Genomic DNA, 13450 nt, shown 5'->3' with positions numbered 1-13450 from the left:
TCTAAATTAACTTCTAGATGGCAGTTGTGGTACAGTGGAAAGAACAATGGAATCCAAGTCAGAAGACCTGGATTTCAGTCTCAGCTTCAGTACTTACCTCAGGTGCTTGAGCCCTGGTGTCCTCATCTAGGTAATGGGGATATTATAATTTACCCTATAGTGTGATTCAAGTATTAAAAGGTATAAAGTGTAAAAGTTGAACATAGATGGGAGGGCAAGGTGGGCCAATCGCTTGAGCCCAGGAGATCAAGACCAGCCTGAGCAGCATGGCAAAACCCCATCTCTACAAAAAAATACAAAAATTAGCCGGGCGTGGTAGCCTGTGCCCGTAGTCCCAGCTACTCGGGAGGCGGGGGCAGAAGAATTGCTTGAGCCTGCTAGGTAGAGGTTGCAGTGAGCTGAGATCATGTCATTGTACTCCAGCCTGCTGATGGGAATGAAATCCTGCCTTAAAAAAAAAAAAAAAAAGTGGAACATAGCATCTGACAAGTAAATGTTTCCATTTGCTGAGCCTAGGTGTCTGACATACATTACCTTATTTAGACCTCACTGCAACCCTGTGTAGATAGATAATTACTATGGAATATTTAACAAATGAGGAAAAAAGATGCAATGGTAGGTTAAATCTATTTTTTTTTTTAAGATGGATTCTCACTCTGTCGCCCAGGCTGGAGTGCAGTGGCACGATTTTGGCTTACTGCAACCTCCGCCTCCCGGGTTTGAGCAAGCAATTCTCCTACCTCAGCCTCTGGAGTAGTTCGGACTACGGCCACAACACTCCCGGCTAACTTTTGTATTTTTAGTAGAGGCAGGGTTTCACCATGTTGGCCAGGCTGGCCTCAAATTCCTGACCTCAGGTGATCTACCCGCCTCGGCCTCCCAAAGTGCTGGAATTAGAGGCGTGAGCTAGCGCACCTGGCCAAATCTAATCTAAATCCAAGTAAGGCCACGTAGTTAAGTAGCAGAAACAGAACTGAAATTTAGATCTGGGCTGGGCGCAGTGGCCCCCGCCTGTAATCCCAACACTTTGGGACACTGAGGCGGGTGGATCACCTGAGGTCAGGAGTTCGAGACCAGCCTGGCCAACACGGTGAAACCCTGTCTCTACTAAAAATACAAAAATTACCCATGGTGGAGGTGCCTGTAATCCCAGGCACCTCAATCACCTGAACCCAGGAGGCGGAGGTGGCAATGAGCCGAGATAGCGCCATTGCACTCCAGCCTGGGTGACACAGCAAAAACTCCATCTCAAAAAAAAAAAAAATTTTTTTTTTTTAGATCAGTTTGGCTTGAAATCTAGTGGTGTCTACTGGTTTACCCTCCTTCCTCAGGACTCACAGGGACATCTAATAGTGACCTTGAAATCACTTCTTAGTCTAAACTAATCTGGGCCAATGGTTGAGCTGGTAACCTACAAAAGTGTTCCATTATCTGCCTCAACGGTACCGGTCTATCCTGATTTATAAGTAATTTTTCACACATTTTGCTCAAAAGAACTTCCTAAGCAAAACTGTGTGTGTGTGTAATTCATTAACAGACCACCTCTGTAGAAGGAACTTCATGTTCTCAGTTTTTGCCTTCGAAGAGGTACTTGATCTTTTAAAGGAGGTCATAGACCTTTGAGAAGAAAGTCCTGAATTGGTTCCTTAGGGGGAGAAAAAAAAAAAAAGATTTATTCGATTAAAAAAAAAAATTTTTTTTGAGATGGAGTCTGGTTCTGTTGCCTAGGCTGGAGTGCAGTGGTGTGATCTCAGCTCACTGCAACTTGCCGGGTTCAAGCGATTCTTCTGCTTCAGCCTCCTGAATAGTGGGGATTACAGGCGCGCACCACCACGCTTGGCTAATTTTTGCATTTTTAGTAGAGATGAGGGTATCACGAAGTTGGCCAGGCTGGTCTTGAACTCCTGACCTCAGGTGATCCGCCAGCCTCGGCCTCCCAAAGTGCTGGGATTACAGGCGTGAGCCACCAGGCGCGGTGGCCAAAACTCTGAACGTGTCTGATAGAAGGAATTCAGTTTTAAAAGATCCTATCTTGGCCAGGCGCAGTGGCTCAGCCCTGTAATCCCAGCACTTTGGGAGGCTGAGGCGGGTGGATCACCTGAGGTTGGAAGTTCGAGACCAGCCTGGTCAATATGGTGAAACCACGTCTCTACTAAAAAAGAAATACAAAATTAGCCGTGGCGCACGACTGCAATCCCAGCTACTCCATAGGCTGAGGCAGGAAAATCGCTTGAACCTGGGAGGCGGAGGTTGAGGTGAGTCAAGACCTCGCCATTGCACTCCAGCCTGAGCAACAAGAGCGAAACTCCGTCTCAGAAAAAAAAAAATAATTTTCCGTTCTGATTCCACTGATAACAAATTGAACTCCTTTGTAGAACAGGTTTATCGTCTTTCATTAAAAAGTAATAAAAAATCAGGAATCATTTATATCAGGAAATTAGTGGAAATTTCCACATTTTGTCTTTGGACATGTGATGGTGGTGAGGAAACTGGGGAGACTGAGGAAATAGAAGTTGCTACAAAGTCAACTCCATGATCCTACCATCTCTTTCTGGAAAGGCCCTTACATAACTACTTACTTTTCCAATAAAAGCCTGTATATGTCTTGCCCCTTAACTGATTTTACCAACTTCCACTTTAAATACAACTGCGGATGAAAGATGAGAGGCAACAAGAAACTCCTAAGGATCCGCCAAATAATTAGGGCTGCTCCAGGGGAATACGGGCGAGAGAACGCAAGAGCCCCTCTTCCTCCTCACCTCCTCTGGGACTCACACTTACCCTCCCTCCCGGCGGGCTCGCCCGCAGCCACCTCCTTCCCTAACACGTGCTCTCCGGAACACTCACTCTGGAGACATCCCACCCCCGGCGGGGCTGGGCTCGGGAGCCGAACGGACCAATCGGCACGCGCCTTACAGCGTCGTGGCCGGACAACGTTGAGCCGCCCAATCGAGGGGGCCTTACCGCCCGTTTCCCGGAGCCCCGCCTCTCGCCGCCGCGCCCCCGCCCGCCGGTCTCCTCCCTCCTCCTCCTCCTCCTCCTCCCGTTCGCCCCTCCCCCGCCGCTCCGGAGCGGAGCCTGCGAGACGGAGAAACTGGGGCAGAAGTGAAGATGGCGGCGGCGGTGTTGGCGGCGGCGGCGGCGGCTTCTCGCTAGTGACGCGCGGTGCGGGCTCATCTCCTTCTCCACCTCCCCTAGTCCGGACCCCGTCCGCCGCCGGGACCAGACCGTCCCCGTAGCCCGCAGCCAGCAGCCGCCCCTCTCCTCCCCCGGCCGCCCCTCTCCCAACGCCCGTCTGCCGCTGGCCGGCGGCGCGCCCCTGGTCCCGGCCGCCAGCCTCGCACTCCGGGCTGTCGCCGGGGGAGCGGGTGGCGTGTGGATTCGCCCTCCTGCCCACCCCTCCGGGCCACGGACACACGCCCGGCAGGGAGGCGGCGGCGGCCCCTGCGTATTTGCTTCCCTCCATTTGGGGACTGGGAGGCGGTGGCGGCTGTGGGTTTTGGGGAGGGGTAGAGGGCTGGGGGGCGGGCGAGAGCGGGAGGGGGCCGCCCTCGGGAGGAGGACGAGAAGGAAAGCACCATGACGTCCATCCATTTCGTGGTTCACCCGCTGCCGGGCACCGAGGACCAGCTCAATGACAGGTAATAGGGGCGGCGGGTCGGCGGGCGCGGGGGGAGGGGCGCCTTCCCTCCCTCCCCTCCCCCACGGGCCGTACCGGGCGGGTGCGGGTGTTTACGCGCCGGCCGGCCAGCTGGGGTGGGGTGCGGGGGTCCTTACTGCCTCCTGCTAGGCTCCTTCCGGGGCAAACTTCTGATCCCGGGGGCAGGGGGCCGCGGGGGGAGCGCGGTGTAGACGGGACTCGCGGTGTAGACCGGAGAGCGCGCTGTAAACCCCCTCCCCCCTCCCGAGAGGAGCGGCGTTGAACTCGGCGGGGATGGGGGGATGGTTTCTGGCTCCCGGGGGGCAGGCGGTAATTACTGCCCGGCCAAGGCCCGAGGAATCCATATTAGTCAAAGTTGAATTGAGACAGACAATGCGGATGGGGGATGGTGGAGGTAAAAAGAGAGGGAAGAAGAGAAGCGGGGCCAGGGGCCCCGGGGTAGGCTGGGCTGGGCTCGTCTCGTCCCGTGCCCCCGGCAGCTGTGTCCGGTGGGGTGGTCTGGACCTGGGAATCCCGGGGTGGGGTAGGGGGGAGAAGCCGATTCCCGGCATATCGCTGGGGGCAGGGGGGAGGTGATGGTTGGGGGAGGGAGTGAGGGAGGAAGCGCCATGATTATTGTTATTATTATTAAATTTGAGCCCCTGCAGTGAGGTTTGTCTGCCCCAGGAGGGGATGGATTCAAGCGGGGGTGGGGAAGTGCATTGGATTCCCTTTGCTCTCCTCCTGAAATGGTGCTGGCAGCTCCTGCTACCAGCCCCTGTGATGCGAGCTTTTTTGTTTCCTTTTCTATTCTAATGATAGTGTTTTCCTGAGTTGTAATTTGACAGCTGAAAACCGTGCGTAGAGTGTCAAAGGAAAACTCTTACGTTTGCAGTTCGCAATGCTGCTTTTCTTAACGCGCTGTAAATTTCTGGGTTGGGTTTGCTATGGGCGGAGGATGAATATGATTTTATTTTATTTTTTGTCTTTTATGAGAAGGCTGCTTTGGTTTGGATTTCTCCCTTTCTTCCGCCACCGTTCCTTGCCAGTTTAGGATATTGAATTGCAGTGCCGCATGCTCTCAGGGAACTGTGATAAAGCAGGAAAAGTTCCTTCACTGTTGGAAAACAGACTCAGGAGGTGGTTGAGGGAAGCCTCCATTAAAGCATGTCTTAGAATCTCAGGCTCAGATCTAATGATGGGCTAAATGTTTACAGGATCAGAAAGTGGAGCATTTTAAGTCTTCCTCTCCCCCAATACTTCACTGCTCTCTACATTTCTTTTGCGTATAGAAGGCCATCTGGTCCCAAGTTTAGAAGTTAGGATTTTTGCTAAGTGACCGGGTGACTTAAGTTGCAGATGCCCTATTTGTTATGCGCTTCCCGGAGGGAGGAAGAGGCCTAACTTGCTGTTGAGATACTGGCCTCTTGTCTCTGTATCTAACCGCCTCAAGTGGAGCAGACAGCTTTTAAATCCAGAGCTGGCGGTTTAGTTTCTGCACTTGGTTCGGATTTGCCTAATCTTTGCTGTAGCCATATTGTATTTAACATGTTTGGGAATCTTTTGAAATACTTACTGAAAATACTAACCACTCAGAGTTGTCACATAATTTTTTAAAATTCTGAAATAACTTTTAAGTTATTTAACATTTTGTTATGTGGTTCTTAGTCTGATTTTACTGCATTAAAGATCTTTTGGAGACATTAACATAAGATATTTTGGTAAAATTTAGAAACAGGCTAGTAGTGAGGATAACTCTACGGTCATTAATAGAACCATGTTGGTAGTGCTTGTCTTGTTACTTACAAAACTACACCAGAGTAGGAGAGAAGTAGGGCATGTTTTCTATATTAGTCTTAACTTTACCAAAAATCCTGACTAGCTTACTCAGTTGACTCTGCATGCCAAAACCTATTTTGTGGTTGTGTTGGGCATTTTGATTCATTTTTGAGCATTCCTTTTGCTTCATCTATTTGAGAAATTTATGAGTAATGTATCTTTTTAAATGCTAATTCTTCTTTTTCCATTCCTAGTATAAACAATCAGCTTTGATTGTTTATCATTATACAGCATTAAAAATATTTAGATCATTGTGACTTTTAGTTTCATGAAATTAGGAAAAAAGTGAACTTGACCATGTGCATCAAGGTGGCAGATATTTGAAAAATAGAAAGGTACTGTAGGTGAAATGATAAAAACCTATATGGTTGTATCTAGTAGTGGTAAACATGTCTTGTCCGTTGAGATTTGTGAAGGCAGCATTTAAGATAGGCACATACCCAAAGTTTTGAAGTAATTGATTTGTGGCAGGAGCTGTTCTGTGTCTCCCTTTCAAAAGGAAGGCTCCTTTTTGCATACCTAGTTGTAAAGTAATAGGATCAACCTGTCACTTGAGAAAAATCTGTTTCCAAAAGAGACTGGTTTTCTGGAACGTTTTGATTAACTAGAATAAGCGTATTTTCATCTAAAGATAAAAACTTTACCAAGTTTTAGTAAGTTTGGCCAATAAAAAAGAGACTGCTACTGTAACTTGACTTTTTTTTTTATTATGAGAAATGTATGAGAGTCACAAATAAAATGATCATCATAGTTACGTATGAAAAGGGTGTAAATCGACTTTATACTTTGGTCTAAAAGTAATAAGATTAGACAGGCAGAATGGTACTGCAAATAAATTGCTCAGTTGAAGAAAACTTTTGGTTCCCAAAACAGTAGTGTTTTCTTCTCCAAATACGTTTTCTTTCTTTACCCACATCCTGTTAAAAAGTCAAATATTTTCTTCAGCATAATAGCCTGATGTCTCAAGTGTCTAAAATGTACAAAGCATGAAAAAGTATTTTTTTTTTTTTTTTATAATTTGTGTTTTCAGACTTGCCAATAATGAATAATAATGATGCCTGAATGAAATTGATGAATACAGGTGGGGATGGCTGGGGTGGAAAGAAGAGGATGTTGGCTGTGACTTCCGAGAATGATTACAAGGTACCTGGCACAGAATGCTGGGCCCTCAAGCAAATATTCATTGAGTTGAATTGAAACCATTCAGTGCTCAGATACTTTGGACATTCTGATCTCCTTTCCAGTGGATTTCTTGAGTTAGTACTATGTTCCTGCTTAAAACATTGTCTCAGAGAAACAGTAAAACAATATAAAGAATGTGGTTCTGCATGTCGAGCTTGAGGGGAGAGCTGGAAAGGCCTGCTCACTAATAGCCTGGAAAGTGCCTCACTAATGAGCTGAAAAAATAGGCACAGAGATTTACAGCATTTATCCAGGGGTACAGCTACTGAGAGACAGCTGAGGTCCACATGATGGGTCTTCTGACCTTTTTTTTTTTAAGTTCAGGGCTCCATTCCACTTCACGTGGCTTGTATTCCAGAATGGTTTTGCTGTCTCAGACATCCCAGGCTTCAGGCAGCCACCTGTCTTAGAGTTTTGGTTCCATTTTCCCCTCAACTGCTCTCTCTAGGGCTCCTGATCTGTTTATGCCTTTTTTTCAGAGGCTGACCCTCGTAACCTTTTCTTGGTACTAGGTTAGGATAGGTCATCTTAAGGTGATGTGGCTATGACATTTGTTGTCCTTGTCCTGAATTATTCCTCAAGATGCAGGTTAGTTACAAAACAAACCAGTTCTTATTGCTTGTCTGTATGTGGGATTTTCCTGTGAGATTTGCCTTTTGGCATTACAATGTATTGGGCAATCATAAACAGTCTTTATTGAGATTGTCATATCAAAAGGATTTTTCTCTAAGGAGTTTCCCTTTCAGGTGTTATAACACAAGGTAAGATACTATAGACAGGAGTTTGAAACTGTGCTGGTAGCCTAGTCGTTTAACCTCTTAGAACCTCCCACATCAGTCTCTGAATTAGGTGTAGCACTCTCCTCAAGGTCAGGGAGGAACAGTTGAGACAGTGGATGGGAAAAGATCAATATTATAATGTGGATTCTGTGGAAAACATTATGAAGAGATGGTTACTTTTAACTTTTTATGTGTTGCTTGGTTTCCAGATAGCAAAGCAGGAACTCAAAAAAGTTGCCCTAGAATATCCTTAGCATTGAGAGCAGAATTGACTCTTAGTTCTAGATTAGTACTTCTCAGCTTGGTGTGATTTTGCACCCTCCACACCCCACCTCCTCCCCATATTGGGCAGTGCATGGAGACATTTTTTTATTGTCACAGCTGGGGCACTGCTACTGGCCTCTAGTGGATGGAGGCCAGAGATGCTGTTAAACCTCCGGTAACGCACAGGATAGCCCCCACAGCAAAGAATCACGGGGTCCAAAATGTCAGTTGTGCTAAGGTTAAGGAAGCCCATCCTAGATGATCTTCAATGCATTTAGTTGTAAAAATAAGTGAAAATGACTTTTATGAAGAATATTTCAAGTAATATACATTCTTTTTTTGTTGTTTTTTGAGACACAGTTTCACTCTGTCATCCAGGCTGGAGGCAGTGACCCGGCCGGTCTCAGCTCAGTGCAACGCCTACCTCCCGGGTTCAAGTGATTCTCCCTCCTCAGCCTCCCGAGTAGCTGAGATTATAGACCCACACTGCTGTCTGGCTAATTTTTGTATTTTTTAGTAGAGGTGGGGTTTCGTCATGTTGACTAGGCTGCTCTTGAACCTAACCTCAGGTGATCTGTCTGCCTCAGTCTCCCAAAATGCTGGGATTACAGGCATGAGCCAGCGTGCCTGGCCGTAATATATATTCTTAATTTTTAAAACATGATTATTTAAATTAAGATTAAGGTCTGGCCAGTGGCTCACGCCTGTAATCCCAGCACTTTGGGTGGCTGAGGCGGGCGAATCACTTGACGTCAGGAGTTCAAGACCCCTTAGCCTGGCCAACATGGCAAAACCCCATCTCTACTAAAAAGACAAAAATTAGCCGGGTGTGGTGGTAGACGCCTGTAATCCCAGCTACTCAAGAGGTTGAGGCAGGAGAATTACTTGAGCCCATGAGGCAGAACTTGAGTCCGTGAGGCAGAGCTTGCAGTGAGCCGAGATCGTGCCACTGCACTCCAGCCTGGGCAACAGAGCAAGACTCTGTCTCAAAAAAAAAAAAAAAAAAAGAAAAAATTAATTAAGATTAATTGAAATTAAATAAAAATTTAAGTCACTTCATCTGTAACTAGTCACATTTTAAATTCTCTGTAGCCCCACGTAGCTACTCACTACCACATTGGACAGTGCAGGTACAGAGCAGTGCCATCGTCACTGAAAGTTCTCTTGGATAGTGTTGGCATAGAAAGTGTGTTTTTGCACAAGTCTTGGCATTTAGTGAGTGTTCGTTATGTTTATTAAGAACTTTTAGGTTTTAAAGACTCAGATATATCTTCACCCTCTCAGTAGGAGCCAGAAAATATGCCAGGGATTATATGAACCACAACAAAGGTTGAGGTGAGTAGAGGTTATGATAATTGAAAGCTGCTTGAAATTTTATTGTGCTGCATCAAAAAACAAAACAAAAACAACAACAAAAATCAATCAAAACCTCCCCCCCCCAAACATTAGGTTGTGTGGGATAGAGCATCATATCACCAAATCAGTGAGAAATCTCACCATTTGATTATTGAAATTGTTACCTAAAAACAATACTAAATTCATTATGCCAGGTGCAGTGGCTCACACCTGTAATGCCAGCACTTTGGGAGGCTGAGGTGGGCGGATCATCTGAGGTTAGAAGTTTGAGACCAGCCTGGCCAACATGGTGAAACCGCATCTCTATTAAGATACAAAAATTAACTGGGCGTGGTGGTGGGCGCCTGTAGTTGCAGCTACTCAAGAGCCTGAGGCAGGAGAATTGCTTGAACCTGGGAGGCCGAGGTTGCAGTGAGCCACGATTGTGCCACTGCACTCCAGCTTGGGTGACAGAGCGAGACTCCATATCAAAAACAAAAACAGACAATAAAAAACCAATACTAGATTTATTGTATTGGAAAAGAAGTCAATACGTTCAAATGAATTTGCTTAAGTAAGATTAACAACAGGGTATAGAATAACCAAACAAAAATAGAAAATCAAAACAAAGGCAGAGCAATTTTATAAATCAGGAAATCTGTGGCTGAATCATAGGACTAGGAATAAACAGACACTTGTGAAGAAAATTACAGGATACACAGGAATATGACTAGGAATAATGGGTGAAATTAGGAAAGGTCAGAGTTTTTTCCCCTAACAATTAGACAGTTAGGTTATTTAGGAAATAGTCTCTAAAGGAAAATTTAATTGCTGAAGACTGAGTTACACGGATGTAGGTCTTATAAGGTATATTAAAGGGAGCAATTTTATGTTGCAGGAGGATGTACTTAATATCTCGCTTCCCTCATTTTATCATACATATTTATTTTGTTTTTTGAGTCTTGCTCTTGCCCAGGCTGGAGTGCAGTGGCAGCATATTGGTGCGATCTTGGCTCACTGCAACCTCTGCTTCCTGGGTTCAAGCAGTTCTCCTGCGTCAGCCTCCTGAGTAGCTGGGATTACAGGTGGCAGCCACCATGCCCGGCTAATTTTTGTATTTTTAGTAGAGATAGGGTTTCACCATGTTGGTCAGGCTGATCTCGAACTCCTGACCTCGTGATCTGCCCACCTAGGCCTCCCAAAGTGTTGGAATTACAGGCATGAGCCACTGTGCTCGGCCATATTACACATATTTCTCATTAAGAAGACAGACTCCAGTTAGCATCCATGTTTCTGTAATTTTGACTCCTTGGCATTCTGGTCAAATGAAAATAGCCACTTCTCTTGGCTCACTGTGGTTATGAATTGTTGATTTATTTTTAGAACTGTTTTTTAAGTTTTCCCGAGTATTATTTTTAAGCTTTTTTATTTTGGAAAACTTTAAGCATATACAAGAGTAGAGAGAATAATATAGTGAACAACCATGTTGCCATCACCCAGTCTCAAGAGTTGTCAACTCATGACCAATCTGATTTCAACTCTCTCTCCATTTATTCTCCTCTCTCGGGTAATTTGCTATAGCTTCACTATATATCTCAAAATATGAAGCCTTTAAAAAAAAAACCTGAAAAATCCTTAATAACAGAATTGCCCAGATTTTCCTGTTGTCTCATCAATGTTTATTTGTGATTGACAATTTTGATAATTTTACTTAATAAAGCTGATTGGGTTCTAACATGTTAAAAAATTTGACATTCGTAGAATAAGGGAAACTTGCTTGGATTGTAACCTTAGAAGAAGGGGCCACTGGGGAATTATTTAGTTCCTTAAAGCTCAGTGCTGGCCGGGCGCGGTGGCTCACGCCTGTAATCCCAGCACTTTGGGAGGCCAAGGTGGGTGGATCACGAGGTCAGGAGATCTAGGCCATCCTGGCTAACACTGTGAAACCCCGTCTCTACTGAAAATACAAAAAAAATTAGCCGGGCATGGTGGCGGGCACCTGTAGTCCCAGCTACTTGGGACGCTGAGGCAGGAGAATGGCGTGAACCCAGGAGGCGGAGCTTGCAGTGAGCCGAGATCACGCCACTGCACTCCAGCCTGGGTGACAGAACGAGGCTCTGTCTCAAAAAAAAAAAAAAAAAAAAAAAAAAAAAAAAAAACACCTCAGAAAAAAGCTCCGTGCTATAACTTGTTTTGTTTTTTTTTTTGTTTTGTTTTTTTTTGAGTTGGAGTTTTGCTCTTGTTGCCCAGGCTGGAGTGCAATGGCATGATCTCTGCTCACTGCAACCTCTGCCTCCCGGGTTCAAGCAATTCTCCTGCCTCAGCTTCCCAAGTAGCTGAGATTACAAGTGTGAGCCACCACGCCCAGCCAATTTTTAGTAGAGACAGGGTTTCACCATGTTGGTCAGGCTGTTCTTGTATGCCTGACCTCAGGTGATCCACCTGCCTTGGCCTCCCAAAGTGTTGGGATTACAGGCGTGAGCCACCATGCCTGGCCTCAGTGCTATAACTTCTTAACCTCCAGAAAGACAGCATTTTGTCAGCAGTCTCTTGTAGTTGTTAGATAATGATGATAAGATAGGATTCTTGAAATTAAGTGATTCGTCACTTTGAGAAATAAGATTGTCATGTGAAAAGTTTGCAGCATTTTCATAAATTAATAGATGAGGTATTAGTCAACTGGACTTGGCTATAAGAAATTATTCTCTGAGATCATATTTCTTACTACTTTCTGGAGAGAATCAGTGTGGTGGTTAACAAACCCCTTCAAAATTAGAAATACAATAAATTCTTAGATAACCATGCTTTGTAACATTGTCATTTTGTCAGGATATTAAAGAAGGTGTTGATATTTAATGTTATTTTACTTGTAAATATACAATTTATGTTACTTGCACAGCTAAAGTACTGTTATTTGTTCAATTTCTGACAGTATCATTCACTTGATAAAATGTCTTTGACTCTTATTTTCATCTTTATTGAGTTATATTTTACAATCAGTAAAATTAACCCATTTTAGGTGTACAGTTTGATGAATTTTGGCAAACGTGTACAGTTGTGTAACCACCACCACAATCCAGGTACAAAACATTTTCATCACCCCAAAAAGTTACCTGGTGTCCCTTTGTATTTTCAGTCATGTCCCCCTAGGTCCTGACTACCTAGCAACCACTGTTCCGCTTTCTCTCACTGTAATTTTTTCCTTTTTGAATTTCATAGAAATGGAATCATGTATGTTTTCTTTTGCTTAGAACAATGCTTTTGCAACAGATCTGTGTTGCAGCATGTAGTGGTTTTTTCTTTTATATTAAAAGTAGTATTTTCTTTGCTTGAACCAGGGAGGCGGAGGTTGCAGTGAGCCAAGATCACGCCATTGCACTCCAGCCTGGGCAACAGAGTGAGACTCTGTCTCAAACAAAAAAGGTAGTACTTATTTCATGACTGTACCACAGTTTTTAAATCTGCTTTCTAGCTGATGTAAATTTGGGTAGTTTGCTCTTTCTAGCTATTCTCTAATCTTTATTTTTTTCTTGTTTATTATTTTAATTTTTTTTTTTTTTGAGACAGGCTCTTGAAGTGTAGTGATGTGAACATGGCTCACTGCAGCCTTGACCTTCTGGGCTCAAGCGATCCTCCTGCCTCAGCCTCCTGGGTATTTGGGACTGCAGGCTTACATTATCACACATGGCTGATGTTTAATTTTTTGTAGAGTTGGAGTCTCTCTGTGTTGCCCAGACTGGTCTTAAACTCCTGGGCTCAAGCAATTATCCTGTCTTAGCCTCTCCAAGGTGCTGGGATTACAGGCGTGAACCACTGTGCCTGGCCTTATTTATTTATTTATTTATTTATTTAAAATTAGAGACATGGTCCTGCTGTGTTGCCCAGTCTGGTCTCAGACTCTTGGCCTCAAGCTGTCTTCCCACTTTGGCCTCCCAAGTGTAGTGGTTAACAAACTGAAGGGGTTTGTTAACCGACACTGTGGTTTGCAGGAGACACCGTGGCTGGCCTGAAGTTTTTCTTGGCTTCAATTTGTTACAATATTTTTCATAGGAAAAATCCACTGATAATAAAAACCTAGATTTTTCTTGACAGCAAATTTTTGTGTTAATTAAAAAACATACTAGTATATGTAAAAAGATTATATTTTAGAATTCCATTAAATGTAATGGTTGTATTCTAGATTGCTAGTTATAACGATTATGATAATGGTTAGTCTACAAAGCACTGTGATGAATGGATCAGTAGATAAGTTTTTATTTTCTTTCCCATGAGTTCAGACCCCATTTCTGTAATATAGAAGTGTCGAGAACCTGCCGTTTCAAGAAACTGGCTCTGCTCCAGCATGAATCTGCTGTTCAAAATTCAGATGATGAGGTATTCCAGGTCTTTACTTGAATTCAGATACCAGGTC

At 44.5% G+C, this 13450-nt stretch overlaps 1 protein-coding gene across 6 annotated transcripts in view; it reads left to right on the top strand.

The window, feature by feature from the left end:
* Nucleotides 1-3101: 3101 nt before the first annotated feature.
* Nucleotides 3102-13450, top strand: part of UBR5 (ubiquitin protein ligase E3 component n-recognin 5) — a 155952-nt gene continuing 145603 nt past the window's right edge. For all 6 annotated transcript variants that reach the window (XM_005563838.5, XM_005563837.5, XM_005563836.5 and 3 more), the window contains exon 1: nucleotides 3102-3641. In XM_005563838.5, the coding sequence (XP_005563895.3) occupies nucleotides 3580-3641 (62 nt within the window). In that variant the 5' untranslated portion in view covers nucleotides 3102-3579. The remainder of the gene's footprint in view (nucleotides 3642-13450) is intronic.

Source organism: Macaca fascicularis, chromosome 8, assembly GCF_037993035.2.
Source record: "Macaca fascicularis isolate 582-1 chromosome 8, T2T-MFA8v1.1".
Lineage (NCBI taxonomy): Eukaryota > Metazoa > Chordata > Mammalia > Primates > Cercopithecidae > Macaca > Macaca fascicularis.
Note: the sequence above shows the minus strand (reverse complement) of the source record. Positions and strands in the feature narration are given on the sequence as shown.